The following is an 18,524-nucleotide window of genomic DNA, read 5'->3' as shown; positions in this document are numbered from 1 at the left end:
ATGTCCAATGGAAGCTCCATGACTGAGTTCCTGCTCCTGGCATTTGCAGACACCCGGGAGCTGCAGCTCTTGCACTTCTGGCTCTTCCTGGGCATCTACCTGGCTGCCCTCCTGGGCAACGGCCTCATCATTACCGCTGTAGCCTGCGACCACCATCTGCACACTCCCATGTACTTCTTCCTCCTCAACCTCTCCCTCCTTGACCTGGGCTCCATCTCCACCACTCTCCCCAAATCCATGGCCAATTCCCTGTGGGACACCAGGGCCATCTCCTATGGGGGATGTGCTGCTCAAGTTTTTATCATTTTCTGTCTGCTGTCAGCAGACTATTTTCTTCTCACTGTCATGGCCTACGACCGCTACGTGGCCATCTGCAAACCCCTGCACTACGGGACCCTCCTGGGCAGCAGAGCTTGTGTCCACATGGCAGCAGCTGCCTGGGGCAGTGGGTTTCTCTATGCTCTGGTGCACACAGCCAATACCTTTTCACTACCACTCTGCCAAGGCAATTTTGTGGACCAGTTCTTCTGTGAAATCCCCCAGATCCTCAGGCTTTCCTGCTCAGACACCTACCTCAGGGAAATTTGGCTTATTGCTTTTAGTGCTTTTCTACTTTTGGGGTGTTTTGTTTTCATTGTGCTGTCCTATGTGCAGATCTTCAGGGCCGTGCTGAGGATCCCCTCTGAGCAGGGACGGCACAAAGCCTTTTCCACGTGCCTCCCTCACCTGGTTGTCGTCTTCCTGTTTCTTAGCACCGGCATGGTTGCCTACCTGAAGCCGCCCTCCATCTCCTCCCCACTTCTCAATCTGATGGTGTCATTTCTGTACTCAGTGGTGCCTCCAGCAGTGAACCCCCTCATCTACAGCATGAGGAACCAGGAGCTCAAGGATGCCCTGAGGAGACTGGTAACTGCACATCTTTCAGCAGCCATAGGCTGCCTACCTTCCTCTGCAGCTGACTCCCAGTGTACGTCGTGACAGGCCAAGTCTGACTTTCCTACATTTTTTTTTTTCCTTTTCCCTCTTTGGAAGTTGCTGTTTTCAATTAAATATAATTTTTCCTCCCCTTAATGATCCACCTATCTTGTGTGAGCCAGAGACTTTTAATAAATGGCAAACCATTTTCTTTAAGAAAAGAAATGAACCTGCAGCAACTCCTTGGTTTACGATCCATCCTCAGCATAGCAGAAATGAATGGGAAACAGAAACACCTTTATGGCTGCACGAGCTTGGGGCAGGCTGCCTTGTGCTGGGGGGATGAGGAGCTCTTGAGGAATGCAACGAGGAGGGCTCTTGTGCCAGCCTGGGGAGACGGGATGGCACGGAGGGGATGCAGATCTCTCAGGATATGCTGGAGAGGAGAACAGGGGACACAGGGTGTCACTGACCTCCTAGTCCTTGTGGCACCCCATCTCTGGGGCTGACTCCTCTCTGCCCCCGAGGGTCTGCTGTGCCCTTCAGAGGGGCTGGGGCTCTGAGGTGAGTGGCCAGAGCTCTGCAGCACCCTGTGGCAAGTAGTGCTGTGGGGCCAGACCAGAGTGGGCTGGGCTGGAGAGAGGGCAGGGGAGGTAGGAGGGCTTGGAGGGAGCTGGGCTGAGCTGGAAAGTTCCTGGGAGAGAAAAACTTCAGTGTACAGCTTGTACTGCATGACTGCACAGGGTGAGGGCTCGCATCAGGGGGCTTGTGATGCAGAGACAGGGCTCCTGGATGGACCCACACTTGAATGGACCACAGGAAACATCCATGATGCTGGAAAATGCATGACCCTCCCAGAGGGAGGTCCCATAACTGCAGGGGAAGCGGCAAGGGTTTGTGAGACCCATGGGAGTGCAGGGAGACAGCGGTGTGTGCACAGCTGTGAGTGTGTTAAAGGCAGGAAGAAGACCTGAAGTAGTGGTGGGGCTGAAGGGGGTGTCATGCTGAAGTGAAACAGGTTGATTTTGGATTTTGAGGCAGCAGAAGAAGGAGGACATGCATTTCAGTGCTGGGATATTGTGCTGGTTTTGGCTGGGGAAGAGTTAACTTTTTTCATAGCAGCTAGTATGGAGTGATGGTGTTTGTCTTCCCAAGTAACTGTAATGCATGATGGAGCCCTGCTTTCCTGGAGATGGCTGAACACCTGCCTACCAATGGGAAGGAGTGAATGAATTCCTTGTTTTGCTTTGCCTGCCTGCGCAGCTTTTGTTTATCCTGTTTAACTGTCTTTATCTCAACCCACGAGTTTTCTCACTTTTACTCTTCCGATTCTCTCCCCCATCCCACCTGGGGCTGTGTGGTGCTTAGTTGCCAGCTGGGGTTAAACCACGACAGTCCTTTTTGGTGCCCGAACAGGGGCTCAAAGGGTTCAAGATAACGACAGGTTTGATTGGAATGTGCTCGATCGAATTTAAAGCTGTTATTGCTGTTCAGCTATTAATCGGCAGGCTCCTGGGCTTGCCATGGGGCTTGCTTGCCTCACTGTATATTAGAGTCTAGTGCTCGTTAGTGGCTGCTTTTTTCTTTCACTGCTCTCTGTACTGCCATACTGCTGATCATCTCCCTCTGCTGTGCCTGGGAACATGTTGATAACAGCAATGGCCATGCGCCTGGGCTGGCAGATGGCCAGGGCATCGCTGCTGGTTCTGTGCTGCTGTACTGGACAGGCTGGAAATCCAGTGTGAACTGGAGTCGGAGGGACTGTGACCTGTGGATGAGTCCACGTGGGAGCAGGACACCCCAAAGCGTCTGTGTCCGTGAATAAGTCCATATCAGAGCAGGTACACCTCGAAGTGTCTGTGGCCATGGTTATGTCTGTGCCGCAGCAGGTGTACCTCTGAAGGGATTGTGGCCCAAGGATAAGCCCACGCAGGAGAAGGTACACCTGGAAGCATCTGTGGCTGTGGATAAGCCCATGCTGCAGCAGGTACACCTGGAAGCATCAGTGGCTGTGCATGAGGTCATGCTGGAGCACTTGAAAGTGTGAGGTCATGCTGGAGCACTTGAAAGTGTGAGGCCATGGAGAAGCCCACGGCAGAGCAGGTACACCCCTGGAGAGACTGCAGCCGTGGGTAAGGTCATGTTGGAGCAGTTTTACTTCTGAAGGCATTGTGACCCATGGATAAGGCCACGCTGGAACAGGTGCACCGCAAAGTGACTGTGGCTGTGGATAGCTCTGTGCCACAGCAGGTATACCCCTGAAGAGACTGTGGAGCACAGAATAAGTCTCCACTTGGAGCAGGTACACCCCTAAGGGACTGCAGTCTGTGGGTAAGTCCAAGCCGGAGCAGGGGCAAGGGGAGGAGTTCATTGCAATGTTAAAATCTATGGTCTATTCCAAAGGGACCAGGGGTGGAGGTTGTAATAGAAAAACCTTTAAATTGTTGTAACCTGGGATCTGAGTTGCATGTTATAGGAATTCCTATAACAAGAAGCCCTTGTTGCTCGCCAGGCTAGGAGCAAGGGGAGGAGTTCATTGCAATGCTAAACCCTAAAACCTGGCCCAAAGGGACCAGGGGAGGAGATTGTCATGGAAATACCTTTAAATTGCTGTAACCCATGATTGGAGTTGCATGTTAGAGGAATTACTGTAGCAGGAACCACCTGAACCCATGGAGGACAAGCCTTACAAGAAGCAGTGCAAGTGCAGCAGTGACCCCACCTGAGCTGGCTGTGGTGCCCAATAACTCCATGCAATACATCTCTCCTGTCCTGAGTGACCACCGTAACAGATGGAGCCCAAAGTCATGGACTAAATGAACTCAATGGACATTTTGTGGACATTTGTGGATATTTATGGACACTTTACAGACATTTCACAGGGGTGATCCATAGACTAAAGGAATGATATCTGTGTACTATATCAAAGGATGGGTGTCGTGGTTTAGGCCCAGCTGGCAACTAAGCACCGCACAGCCGCTCACTCACTCCCCCAGGGTTGGATGGGGGAGAGAATAGGAAAAGTAAAAGCGAGAAAGCTTGTGGGTTGAGATAAAAACAGTTTAATAAGTGAAATGAAATAAAATAATAATGACAATAATAATAAAAATTATAATGAAAAGGAAAATAACAACAACAAACAGGAAAGGCAAGTGATGCAAATGAAAACAATTGCTCACCACCCTCTGACCAATGCCCAGCCCAAGCAGCGGTCCCCCAGCCAGCTTTTCCCCTAATTTATATACTGAGCATGACATCATATAGTATGGAATATCCCTCTGGTCAGTTGTGGCCAGCTGTCAGCCTTTGACTCCAGTTCATATTGGAGTTCTTGCACGTCTGGTATGGCAGCACTCAGCGGCGGTGTGACTTCGTTCAGGCCTCGATAGTCCACTGTTAACCGCCACTCTCTGTAAGATTTTTGCACGGGCCATATGGGACTACTAAAGGGTGAATGAGTCTTACTGATCATTCCTTGACTTTCCAGTTGATGGATCAACTTATGGATGGGAACCAGGGAGTCTCGATTGGTGCGATATTGTCGCCGATGCACTGTCATGGTAGCAATTGGCACCTGCTGTTCTTTAACTTGCAGCAACGCCACCACAGAAGGATCCTCTGAGAGACCAGGCAAGCTAGACAGCTCTTTAATTTCCTCCGTATTCAAAGCAGCTATACCAAAAGCCCACCGGTACCCTTTTGGGTCTCTGAAGTACCCTCTCCTGAGACAGTCTATGCCAAGGATGCATGGAGCCTCTGGACCAGTCACAATAGGGTGCTTTTGCCACTCATTCCCAGTTAGGCTCACTTCAGCCTCCAACACAGACAGTTTTTCGGATCCCCCTGTGACTCCAGAAATACAGATGGATTCTGCCCCCTTGTAATCTGATGGAATTAGAGTACACTGTGCACCGGTGTCCACTAGAGCTTTCTACTCCCGTGGGGCTGATGTGCCAGGCCACCGAATCCACACAGTCCAGTAAACCAGATTGTCCCTTTCATCCGCCTGACCGAAGGCAGGGCCCCTCTACTCCTGGTCTGAGTCTTCATTACTTAGTTTTTGTAAGTGAAAAACCGAAGTTCCTTCCTCAGGATCAAAGGTACAGTCAGCCCTTCTACTCTGCCCAACAGACACTGGAGCAGTAATTGTCCTGGGTGGATGCTTTTTGGCCGTTGTTTTCCCTTGTAGTTCCTGCACCCGAGCTTCTAGTCTCCAGGGAGGTTGATCATCCCACTTCCTCATGTCCTCCCCCTGGTCACACAGGAAGAACCACAGGGCTGCACGTGGTGTGCGCCACCGGTACCCTTTCCCTTGAACAGGGAAAAGGCTGACTGTTAATAGGTGAGGCTTTGGTTGGAGTGGATGAGGAAAACCTACCCTTCTCAGCTTGCTCAAACATGTTTTGGGTCAGTCTGTGTCTGTCCACAGCCGAGACACAAGCACACATGGAGGGAGCAAGATTATCTTCGTATTCTCGGAGTTGCCTGGCCAGTTCATCTCTAGTTGGTGCCTCAGTGTCTGTCCAGCTCATTATCGCCAGGGTGTGCGTGCATGACGTCGCTGCACTTCGTACAATCTTCCACCACATGGACCGTGTGCACTGGATTTCATCCAGGTCTTTGGATGCCTGGTCATTATAGATCACCTCCAACACAGCTAATTCCCTCAGATACTGGATGCCCCCCAGAATGTTGGTCCATTTCCTTCGAGAATTTGCAAGTTCTTCCTTGAAGGGATACCTGTCCTTCACACTTGACAGGAGTTGCCGCCAAAGACTGAGGACTCCTGCCTTTTTTCCAGTCCCTTTGTCAATGGCCTTATCCTTAGCAAGGGATCCCAGCTGCCGGGCTTCCTTACCCTCTAATTCCTGACTACTGGCCCCAATATCCCAGCATTGAAGCAACCAGCTGAGAATTAGCTCACCTGGTTGATGGCTAATATCTTTTTGCATATTTCACAGCTCACTTAAAGATAGGGAGCAGGTGGTTTCTGTCTCACTGATTATCTCAGTCTCTTCCTCCTCCTGTTCTTGTGCTGCTCTGCTGCAGAACAGGATGCCTCTTCTGATTCTTTCTCCTGTTCCCTCTTAGGAGAAGCTTCTTCATCCCTTACTGAACGAGCTGACTTCCGCTTCCACTGTTTCTTTTTAGTTATAGGGGCGACTGATACAGTGCCTGGTTTATTTCCCCTCTCTTCTTCCTGGGGGTGCTGCATAGTATCGAGCAGTGTTTGGTAGATACTGGCCAGGGACCAGCACAGCGTGGTAAGTTGTGCCTCTCTGGAGTAGTCACAGCATTTTTTTTCAAACAGTCTGCTACTTCATCAGGATCCTGTAGTTGTTCAGGGGAGAAAGTCCAGATCATTGGAGGTGAGAAGTTCTCTAGATACCTGCCCATATTCTCCCACATGCCGTGCCACCCATGACCATAGTCTTGCAGAGCCTGGCTCATATTCCTAAATTGCTTGTTGACCTTAGAGAAAAGTGAAGCAATATGTCTAAGGAATACCAATAGAAGTATTTTAACTACCCATGGATGTTCAAGGTACTGAGAAGCCATTGTAACGAGGGAGACAACATCACAGAAGGAGGAAGCAAGGGTGCCGTTCTGTATTTCTTCCACAAAACAACTCTCAGAGGAAGGAGCACAATTGTTAAATACATCCATGAGATGGTACCCGAAGTACAATAACGGATTCAGCGCAGAGACCAAACACCAGATTACCCAGCTCAAGGTCAGTGTTTTAAAAACAAATCTCCCAGGCAAAACATCACTAATTACTGCAGAGCACAGCAAACTGAAAAAGCGCACAGCAATCTTTAACAAGTACAGCAAAGAAAAGATCATGGTGCAGACCAAATAAACTAATGTTGACCTGTAACTTTTAACAGATAGAAGTTCTGTTGAATCTGTTATTATCTCAAACCCTTTGTGCCCCACGATGGGCGCCAAAAAGAACTGTCATGGTTTAGTCCCAGCCAGCAACTAAGCACCACACAGCCGCTCGCTCACTCCCCCCCAGGTGGGATGGGGGAGAGAATCGTAAGAGTAGAAGTAAGAAAACTCGTGGGTTGAGATAAAGGCAGTTTAATAGGTAGAGCAAAAGCTGCGCAAAGAAGCAAAGCGAAAGAAGGAATTTATTCACCACTTCCCATCGGCAGGCAGATGTTCAGCTATCTGCAGGAAAGCAGGGTTCCATCACATGTAACGATTGCTTGGAAAGACAAATGCCATTACTCCGAATGTCCCGCCTTTCCTTCTTCCTCCCCCAGCTTTATGTGCTGAGCATGACGTCATAAGGTCTGGAATATCCCTTTGGTCAGTTGGGGTCAGCTGTCCCAGCTGTGTCCCCTCCCAACTTCCCATGCACCCCCAGCCCACTCACTGGTGGGGTGGTGTGAGGAGCAGAAAAGGCCTTGACTCTGTGTAAGCCCTGCTCAGCAGTAACTAAAACATCCCTGCTTTATCAACACTGTTTCCAGCCCAAATCGAAAACACAGCCCCATACTAGCTGCTATGAAGAAAGTTAACTCTATCCCAGCCAAAACCAGCACACCCCTCCCTCCAGACACTGCTCTTTGTCCTCTTGCTCATCATCTACACTGCAACTGTCTTTGGGAACATCCTCATTGTTGTGCTGGTGATGGCAGATCAGCACCTGCACACCCCCATGTACTTCTTCCTGGGCAATCTCTCCTGCTTGGAGACCTGCTACAGCTCCACCATCCTGCCCTGGCTGCTGGCCAGCTTCCTGACTGGGGACAAGACCATCTCTGCTCCCAGCTGCATGGCTCAGTTCTACTTCTTTTCTAGTTTTGCAGGTACTTGGTGTTACCTGCTGGCGGCCATGTCCTATGATCGGTACTTGGCCATAGGCCAGCCTCTGCCATATGCAAGCCTCGTGACCTGGAGGGTGAGTCTCCAGTTGGCAGCTGGGCCTTGGCTGGGGGGATTGCTGCTATATGTGGCACTCACCTTCCTCTTATCTCAGTTGAAGTTCTGTGGTGCCAAGGCAATTGACCACTTCTTCTGTGATTTTAGTCCATTGCTGGGAGCCTTTTCCACCAGGGCACACAGCTGACGCCTCTTCAGCTTCCTCACCAAGAGCCCCATGGCCTCTTCTGCAAAGCTGTTCTCTGACCACTCAGCCCCTAGCTGGCTTTTTGCATGGGGCTTTTGGGTTTACTCCACCCCAATGTGCAGGACTCTGCCCCTGCCTTGGCTGGATTTCAGCATGCTCCTGAAAGTCCCATTCTGCAGCATGTCGAGATCCCCCTCAATAGCGAATCCAGAATCTCAAGCAGCAGCTAACAGAGACCAGAGCTCTTGGGTCACTGGTAGATGGGCACTGAAGGATCCTCCCCTGGTTTAACCTAGGAGAGGCTCAAGAGAGAGTCTGTAACCTTGTCACAAAGGGATAAAATGATCCTCAGTCTTCTGTAAAGAGCAAACTCCTTGTGGGATATTGAACGAGGTTTGTGGGAATTTATAAAGCTTGTTTGGGGGTGTTTGAAGAGGACTGTAGGAGCACACCAAGATTATGCTAGGTGGTTCAGAAGGGCCAAAGGCAGGGAACTGGAGGGATCCAGGTCACTCAGAGAGGAGACAGCATGGGAAACCACAGTGGAGGGCCAATGAAAGGGACCAGCCCCATGTCAACAAGGTACTGATCGGTACACGTGCCTGGGTTAGCCTGGCACCTGATTCCTGCCTTGCTTGAAGATAGGTGTGACATCGGATTTTTCCCAGTCATCAGAAACCTCCCCATCATCATGATCTTTCCACCCTGTTGGAGAACAATCCCACCTTGACATCGCCCAGCTTCCCCGGCAACCTTGAGTGCATCCCCTCTGCTCCCAGACACATGTGAGCCCAGTTTGCTTCTGTGCTCTCTACCTTGATATTCCTCCATTGACCAGTGGGTCCCCATTTTCCTTCACCTGTTTTTTTTCCCCCAAAGTGCAAGAGCTTTTTTCTTTATTCATTACTTCCCCCTTTAACAATTTTGACCTCTAGCTATGCTTCAGCTTTCCTAATGCCACACATGCCAAGACTTGGACAATGTATCCATCCAGGGTAGAAAATCCATGTCTCTATCTTCCCTGAACTTCCTACCATGCATTGAGCAGCTGGTCTCTCAGCTCTCCTGGCCCCATGGCTTCCACTGCTGTCTCCCATGAGATCCTTGCAAGCAGAGCCTTGAACAACCCAAAGTCTCTTCTCCAGCGGGCGAGGGTTTGGGTGCATCCTACATGCCTCCTACCAACATCTTTCCCCATGCAGTGGTCACACTGCTCCCACACTTAGGCACCCTTGGGTGTTTATCTGAGGTCCAGGTCATGGCGTCCATGGGTGGGACTAAAGAGAAAGGAGGCCCCTGTGTCCCAGTGGAGATCTTGTCCAGGGGTTGAGCTCTACAGGACCACATAAGGGGCAATGGGAAATGGCTCTTGCTGCTGCAGGAAATACAGTGGCTTCAGCAGGATGGGGGATACAAGCCCACCAGGCAGTGATGGGGACCACACAGTATGGTGGGTGCAACACCCCCCATCCCCACCCCGACCCAGGACTGGGGTTAGGGGCCCAGGCATCTTGGCTCTGCTGGATGTCTCTCCAGTGAGCCCAGAAACCCCAACCCAAAGAAAAGAAATGCCGAGACATTTCAGTGCTGAGAAGGCAAAAGCTGGCTGAAGGCTTGGGAGCACTAGTGCAGGTGTCCCACCACCTGTGGAAGAGTCCAGGGAAGGTTCCAGGAAAAAGAGACCTCACAGGCACCTAACACAGCCACCAGCCTGATCCTGGCCTGAAAAGGCATTCAGAAAGGAATGACTTCACAAACACAGATGCCAGTCATGAGCCTTCTGCTGGCCAATCAAGTGCCCAAGCATCAGTGATGTCGTAAGCAACCTCTAGCTGCCGGCATGTTACATACTCAGGCAGAAGTGACCTCACAAGTACCAAGCCTAGTCACCAACCCTTGGCTGGCCTAAGTGGTACTCTGCAACACATGACTTGACACACCTATGAGTTCACTCATGGTCTCTCAGGTTCTCAGGCAGCAGCACCCTCGTAAGTGGCATTCAGGCCATATGTCTGCTGCTGGCCTGTCACAGACTCAGGCAGAAGTGACCTCACAAGCACCTAGCTCATCCATGAGACTGGTGCTGGTCTATCAGGCACTCAGGCAGCAGTGACCTCCAAATCAATGTCCAAGTGGTCTGCCTGCTTCTGGCCTATCAGAGCTTCTGGCAGGACTGGCCGCAAAATTAACATCCAATCCAGGTGCCTGCTGCTGGCCTGTCCGGTACTCCTGAAGGAATGACCTCATAGGCACTGAACCCAGCCTTGAGCCTGGGGTTGGCCTGCCACCTGCAGAGACAGGGGTGAACTCCAAATGAGCATCCAAAGCGTACGCCAGCTGTGCAGGTACCTGGGACTACAGCAGCAGTGACCTGTCGTGGTTGAAGCCCAGCTGGCAACTAAGCACCACACAGCCGCTCACTCACTCCCCCCAGGTGGGATGGGGGAGAGAATCAGAAGAGTAAAAGTGAGAAAACTCAAGGGTTGAGATAAATACAGTTTAATAGGTGAAGCAAAAGCCACACAGGCAAGCAAAGCAGAACAAGGAATTCCTTCACCACTTCCCATCGGCAGGCAGGTGTTCAGCCATCCCCAGGAAAGCCGGGCTCCATCACGCATAACGGTTACTTGGGAAGACAAACACCATCACTCCGAATGTCCCCACCTTCCTTCTTCTTCCCCCAGCTTTAATTGCTGAGCATGACATCATATGGTATGGAATATCCCTTTGGTCAGTTGGGGTCAGCTGTCCCAGCTGTGTCCCCTCCCAACTTCCCATGCACCCCCAGCCTCCTCGCTGGTGGGGTGGTGTGAGGAGCAGAAAAGGCCTTGACTCTGTGTAAGCCCTGCTCAGCAGTTACTAAAACATCCCTGTGCTATCAACACTGTTTCCAGCACAAATCCAAAACACAGCCCCATACTAGCTACTGTGAAGAAAATTAACTCTACCCCAGCCAAAACCAGCACAGACCTCACATTCAACATGCCAGACATTGGGCTGCTGCTGGCCTACTGGGTTCTCAAGCAGAAGTGACCTCACCAGCAGCTACCCTAGACATAAAGCCTTTTGCTGGACTTTCATGTCCGCACAGAATCATGTAGATTGAAAAGGACCTTTGGAGATCATCTAGTACAATCCCCCTGCCTAAGGGGACTCAGCTAGAGCAGGTTGCCCAGGGCCGTGTCCAGGCTGGTTTTGAGTATCTCCATGAATGGACACTCCACAGCCTCTCCAGGCAGCCGGTGACAGCCTCATGCACCCGTGATGCAGAAATCCGTTTGCTTGAGTTCAGGTTGAATTTCCTGGTTTTGAAGGTTGGGGCCTAAACCATGTGCCCTGGGTGGGAAGGCTGAGGGACACGGGCTTCTTCAACCTGGTGAACCTCCTCCAGTGAGGGTCGTCATCCAAAAGGGATAAACTCACTGGAAATGTTTTAGCGAGAAAGATGGGAAATGATAGATATAGACAGAATGAAGGAGTTGGCTGAAGAGATAGTTAGCCTGCTGAAAGACAAGGGCAGGCTGCTAACTCCCTGAAGCTCAAAGCAGCACCTGGGTAGTCGAAGAGATCTGGCTGAGCAAGGAGTAAGGGAGGGGAAAACTGGAGAGCAATGGGAAGGGGCATAGGTCCAGATTGCCTGCCGAGAAGTCGCCTTTAGACCTGGCCATTTTGTCAGGACAGGTGGAAAGATTCAAGCGGTTAAATACAGAGGAACATGGACAAAGTACTGGCAACACAAGTAGAGGGGAAGGCAAGATTTCTTCTCCTGCAATTAATACTCTTCCTGGAAATTCCCATTCTTGCATGGTGGGAAAACATTGCCATTTTATAAAAAAATAGTGAGTCATCTCAGCTGGTGAAAAGGTGCTCATGTGTTTTGAAAAGTTGCAAGCAGTTCCAGGCAGAGCTCAGTTGTCTCACCATGGACACTGAGGGACACTTGTAGAGGCCCCAGTGTGTCTGAGGTGGTTCCCCATGGCTGGTCACTGTTACACAGGACAGGAGGTCTCCTGCAGGAGACCAGAGCCCCTTGAGAGCTGCTGACAGAGGCCAGGCAGAGGGTCCCAGGACACCTGCACTGGCACCAGCCATCTCTGTCCCTGTAACTTAAGACATCTCTGTCCCTGTAGCTACATCCCACCCCAGTTCTGGAAGTCCTCGTTTCTTTCCAGATAGTAATTAAAAGAAATGTTTGTGAAATCCCCCGAAGACTGGTTTATCAAAACAAAACAAAGCTAAACTAGGAGGAAATAAACAAAAAGAATCAAAAAAACCACTGAAAACTACTTTAAAAAAGGTCTTTCTGTAAGATCTTTCCTCATTTCTTCTTTGTTTCTTTTTTATTGGTATTTTCTAAACATTTCTATCACAATAAGGCCTGCAGCATAAAAAAAAAGTTATCTCTATGTCTTGCAGAGTTCCGAGTGTGCTAAAAACCCTCCCCACCCAGGAGCATCCATGCCACTCCTCACTCTCTGCACAAAAAGAGTCACCCACCAAGGTGGCAGCCTCTCTCAGCTGACATGGGGAAGCAGGGTGACCAGCTTCAGTGAAACACCCTGGGTTTGGGTGGCCAGATTTGCAGTCATCTCAACACATGCCTTTTACATTGTTGACTTAAAGGGGTCTCTAGATCACCTATGAACACTCCCTTTTCATTCCCTCCAGGTTAATGAAAAGTGACGCCTTTTTAGGTGAAGAAAGGGAGGAGACTGGTCTCCTCCAGCAACAGACACCTCAGTGCAGATGTCTGTGGCAAGTCAAGTTTTCTAGATTTCCTGTTCTAGGCAATGGAGAGAAAGAAGTTGTCTCGACTGAGGTGCCTGGAGATACTTTTCCTGGCGACCAGCTAATGCTCCAGGAGGGCTCCGGTAGGTCCTGGGTCAGGTTTCCAAGCACCCTATGGGTACTTATCCACCCCAGGGCATCTCAGAGAGCAACAGCTGACAGATGTGGGCAAAGGAACTAATAGAATTAATTTTCTCCATCACCTTCCCAGGGACTGAGATGCAGCTGACCAGCCTCTAGTTCCCTGGATGCTCCTTCTTGCCCTGCTTGAAAATGGGTGCAATGTTTGCCTTTCTCCAGTCACCAGGGACCTCCCTGTTTGCCCGGGCATTTCAAAGATGACCAAGAGCAGCCTTGCAATGACACCAGCCAGCTCCCCCAGCACCCTTGGGCACATCTCCTCTGGTCCCACGGACCTGTGTTTGCCCAGCTGGCATAAATGCCCCCCCAGACACATCTTCCCCTGCCATGAGTGCAGCCTTGCCAGCACAGATGTCGGTAGGAGACTCAATGACCAGGGAGGTCTGGGGGCAGATCCTATCAGGAGAAGAGGATGGAAAAAACCCAGTGAATACAGCCTTTTCCAGGTCTTATCACTCCATGTCCTGTCCTCTGAGCCATGAGACCACATTTTCCTCAGCTGACTCCTTGTGCTGCCCATGAACTGACAGAAGGCCTTCTGGTTGCTGTCCCCATCCCCACCACACCCAGGCCCTGTGTCCATCTTCCTCCTCGACAGCTTGCTCCCTCTTCCACCCCTGTGCAATGCCTTCTGCTGTTTGAACTCTTCAGCCAGAAGATCCCTGCTCATCCCCACCAGCCTCCAGCCAGGCCCTGCTCGATTCCCAGGCTAGCAGACAGATGTGTTTCTGGACTTTCACGTTATTGTCCCTGAAGATCCAAGGGGGCTCCATGGACCTTGGCTCTCCAGTATCGCACCAAGCAGGTCTTGAACAATCTGAAATCCGCTCTCCTGTACCCCAAGGCTGTGATTCTGCTGTTTGTCTTTTTTCTCTGCCATGGTCACTGCAGCCATGGCTGCCCTCAGCATTGACATCCTCATCCAGTTCTGCCTGGTTTGTGAGTAACAAAGTCCAGCCCTAGCCAGTCATCGACTGCCTGTGTCAAAAAAGAGAGGGGCGATGCAGGTGAAAGGGACCTGTCTGTGTGCTGGCTCTGAGGACACCTCTGTTACAGCCACCCAACCTGCTGCAGCAGGCAGGAGGACAGGCCACGCTCATGGACACCCTGCTCAGCCCTATCTCCTCCGGAGCAGACCTGACAGCAAGCAGCACGTAGCTCCTTGCCCAGGTCTCCTTGAGTCCCACGTTCTGCCCCTGATGCCCAGACACAACACGGGGATCACCCGCAGGCTTGCTTTGGCCGCTCCACCTTCCCCAAAGTTGCATGTGATGTATTATAACCAGGCAGAAGGTTTTTCAAGGCATGCTGCAAGAGTCCGTAGTGCGTGCACGGAGGTAGTCTGAAGGTGGGTGAGTGTCCACAACAGAGCAGAGCTTTCTGGGACAGCACTAGCATCCTGCAGAGGTAATTGACCCTTGCTTGGCTTTATCCATCCTTTCAGGAGGTCCCCTTGGGCCAAAGTAGGCTCAGAAGCAGATCTGGGAATTCAGCTTGGATGGGGTTCACCTGGAAAGAAGAGCCCAGGAGTGAGCTAATACCCAAGCTGTGTGGGGGCTGACCAGGCTCCTGGAGGCCAAGACAATGAAGGAAGCAAGTGATTTAAAAGTGCTGGGAGGAAAAATTACACTGAAGAAGGGTCAAGACTCCCTGTCAGCTGTAAGAGGAGCTTGTACAAGGAAGAGTGGAAAGACACCCAAACAGCTGTTGGCTAAACAGGGAGAGCCAAATCCCAGGTGGAGTCCATGGGATGTGGGAATGCACCAGAAAGAGAAACTCCTTGCTGTCCATGAACACCGGGAATGCATTTAATAGTCACAGGTGGCATTCAGCTTCCCTGATGCCCAAAACTGACGTGTAGGAGTTTCAGGGTCCAGACCATGGCCTTTGAGGTGGTTAAAGCAGGATGCAATGAGCTTCAGGGGCGATGTAGAGCCACCTGAGGCAGTGCTCCCCTTGCAGTCAGTGGGGTGGGTGTTCACATGACTTGTCTTTGCTGGTCACATAAAACACAGGAGGTTTTGTGCCCCATAAACACCTGCTGTCTCATCTGCTGATACGATACCGGACAAGAGATGCTAAGATCATTGAGGTTCAGGATAGACCTTGGGAGGTCTATAGAAAACCACTCTGCTCAAAGCGGGGTCAGGTGTATGGTCAGACCTGGTTTCTCAGGGATTGGACGATCTGAGTCTTGAAAACATGCAAGGACGGAGGACTTCACAGTCTCTCAGGGTGACCAGTGCTTGCCTCATAGTGAAAAAGGTGAGTCCTCCGCTTGCTGTGAGGTGCCCCTCAGCCATCCCTTCTCCAGGCTGAACAAGGGCAGCTTCATCAGCCTTTCCTCACAGGGAAAATGATCCCGCTCCCGGACCATCTTCGGGGCCCTTCGCTAAACCTACTCCAGCTTGTCGGCCCCTTTGCAGTCCTGGGGTTCCCAAAACCGGACACAGTGTTCTGGATGTGGTCTAACAAGTGCCAAACAGAGGAGGGGAGTCCCTCCCCTCCATCTTCTGGCCACGCTCCTGGTCACACAGCCCAGGGCCCTGCTGGCCTCCCTTGCTGCCAGGGCACGTGGCTGCCTCCTGTCCAGCTCCCTGCCCACGAGACCCTTCCCCCAGAGCTGGTCCCCAGCCAGGCAGCCCCCACCCTGTGCCATCGCCAGGCTGAGTCCCCTGCAGGGGCAGAAACTGGCACTTGTGCTATTTCGTGAGGTTCCTGCCAATACGTGCTCTCCTCCTCCTTGAGCCCTTTCGCTGAGCAGAGCCCTGGCAGACCTTTTTACCAACATCTAAGGCACTGAAGGCATTGAGTCCCTCAGCCCCATCTGGGTCTGCTGGTATGACACCCCCCCCACATCATTCATCTTCCCTGTTCAGCCTTTTACTGCAAACACAGGGACTGAAGCTCTCCATTTGCTCTCGGTGCTGCCTGCACTCCCCATCAGCTCCAGCTGAGCTTTGGCTTTCCTAAACACATGCCCGCATGCTCAGGCCACATTTCTAAATTCCTCCTTCCTAGCCTGTCCCTGCTTCCACTTCCTAATCTTTGTGTGGTGGCTCCCATCCCTGCACCAGCGCAGCCCAACTGCCCAACACGTGCTCCCAGGGCCCCCATCATCAGACGCTGCACAGGATGGTGTATGTATGGGGTGGGGAAACATCCTCCACCACAAATCCCCACGCCAGACCTCCATGTCCATCCTCACCAGCTCTCCTTCTTTTGCAGCCCACCAGTGCCCAGCTCCGGACAAGACCCTGCCGTGTCCCATACAAGGACTTCCAGACAGCCCTGCTCTGGGCTCTGCCAAGGTCTGGGCAAGGCAGGAGGCTGGGGCAGGGCTGGCCGTTTCCCGAACACAGGCACCAAGACCAACAGCAGGAAGGAGATGGCCACAGAGCAAAACCACCAATAACTGGGTGAGTGACCAGTGCTGGACATGGCCGATGGGAGAGGCTGGGGGGTGATGAATGCCCTGGGGCACCTTCTCAGTCTCTCCATGCCACCAAGGGCACAGACCAGGCTCCTTTCTCCTGCACCTGCATGTCTTGGCTCTCTACCAGGAGACCGGGCTCTGCACTACACACCCACTGGAGCATGTCCCCGCCCTGCATGGTCAAATGTCTAAGCAAATAGTGGTGCTCTCATCTCCTGAGCATTTTCCAGCCCAGCCCTGCTCCTCCCCTCCTCTTCCCACCTCCCTTGCCTGCTCCCCAGCCCAGTCTGGGCTGGCCCCACAGCAGTGCCCACCACAGGGTGCTGCAGAGCTCTGGGCATTAAGCCCACAGCCCCAGCCCCTCTGAAGGGCACAGCAGCTGCTGGGGGGCAGAGAGGGGTCTCAGCCTCCCCATCAGCCCCCGGGCTGGAGGCTCAACATGGCATGAGGAAATGGAGGTTAATGAAACTGCAGGACTCCTGGCCTCAAGGCCAGAAGATCCCCACCACAGAATGAACATGCACCCCCAATGTCAGCCCCTCTCCCCACACCACCACAGGAGTCCTGGCCAGGGGACAGAGCACCCTGCCCTGAGTGGATGCCTGCAGAAAGAGGTTTCTCTTTCTCACTGGTTCCTCCCTGCAGGTACAGAAATGCTCCCTTGCTCTTCTCCAGAGTTATCCCTGCTCTCCAGAGAGCCTTTCCCCAGGTGAGCACGTCTGCGCTGGCCTGGCTGGCTGTTCCTGGTTCCCTCACCATGCTCCCTGCAGGGCCCCAAGCTGGCAGTGCTGCTCTGCAGAGTGAGGGGGCTGTGGTGCCCTGGGGCCATGGGGTGACCCTGCACTGGCCATGATGCTCAGGGTGGGAAGCAGACCCAGCTGGAGGATGTCACTGCTTCTGAGCCCCTTTCCATCTTCCCTGTCAGCTCAGTAGCCAAGGACAGTCCTTGGTAGGACAATGGGGCGTCTCCAATGGCACTAGGGGCAGGGGAGGGCTGCACTAGATCCAGCCCACAGGCTTTCCATCAGAGTGTGAAGAACCACTGTCTAGTCGTACATCCCTTTGCCTTCTGGCTCCTCACAGCCTCTCCTGGCATTGCAGAGCCCTTGTCAACCTATGGTCTCCTCAGGTTCACATTTCCTCTGCGAGACTCCTCCTTGGATTGTCATTCGTTCCATGAGGTGCCACTCACTGCCCACCCAGACTCACACACTGTCCCTGGAGATGCCCTGACTTCTCCTGGCAGCTCCCGATTCCTCTCCAGGATGGCATCTGCCATCAGCCCCACTGCAGGTGGGACAGTGCCTGGCAGATAAGTCAAAGACCCGTTGCTGTCTGAGTTGACATGTGGAACCAAGAAGGGAGGTCTTCATCCAGCCCTTGGTCACAAACAGATCCCCCTGGCACTCTGAGCTTGTCCCTCAGAATCCATCAAGAACCCCAGAAGAGCCAAAGTCCTTCTGAGAGAGCAGCTTCTTGGGTCTATTCCTGAGACCAGATTTGGAAGGGCTGGCCAGCCTTCTGGCCCTGTCCTCAGGAGCCCTTTTGGTTATGGTGGTGCTAGAAGAGAGGCCAGCTCTGACAGAGTGGTTCCCATGGCCCACCCGTGCCTTCAGCCACAGGGATGGCCCTGTAGAGACAGAAGACCTGTCACAAATTACACAAGACCTTACGGGTGACACAATGGCAAGGATGGCAAGGACACAGCAGGACAGCGAGGAAGTGAGGGGAGGCCAGCACTGGAAAGGCCGTGTTCCGCTGTTGGCCGTGGTCATGGCTCCAGGGAAGCAGCAGCCCCGACTCACAGGCAGCAGAGAGGGAGTGCCCACCGAGGCATAGAGGGGTAGCCCCAATGACCACCGAGGTTGCTCCTCCATGGGGCAGCTGGGCATTCGCTTCCTGAACCTCTCCGGCACACTGGGGCTGCTCCCCCAGCTCCAGAGGAGATGTGGGAGATAGGAACTGAGACAAATAATTTTCGACTGCTTTCTTTATTGAGTTTATCTAAAGAGAGAGCCTGGATCACATGTACATGAGGTATTTGGGTCAAGAAAAAACAAGTAGAAAGCCAAGAATAATAACATCACAGGTACAAAACAAAAAACAAAATGCAAAAAGAAAATACCACAACAAGAAAGGAAAAACTAAACATACGAAGAAATG

At 52.1% G+C, this 18,524-nt stretch overlaps 1 protein-coding gene across 1 annotated transcript; it reads left to right on the top strand.

Moving 5' to 3' along the window:
- On the top strand, positions 1-8,267 carry LOC132320228 (olfactory receptor 14A16-like). The gene is made up of 3 exons (XM_059832501.1): positions 1-906; positions 7,484-7,828; positions 8,199-8,267. The coding sequence occupies exons 1-3, from the start codon at positions 1-3 to the stop codon at positions 8,265-8,267; spliced, it is 1,320 nt and encodes a 439-aa protein (XP_059688484.1).
- Positions 8,268-18,524: the final 10,257 nt, after the last annotated feature.

This window comes from Gavia stellata, chromosome 34 (assembly GCF_030936135.1).
Source record: "Gavia stellata isolate bGavSte3 chromosome 34, bGavSte3.hap2, whole genome shotgun sequence".
NCBI classification, from domain to species: domain Eukaryota; kingdom Metazoa; phylum Chordata; class Aves; order Gaviiformes; family Gaviidae; genus Gavia; species Gavia stellata.
This window is presented reverse-complemented; position numbering and strand designations above follow the sequence as displayed.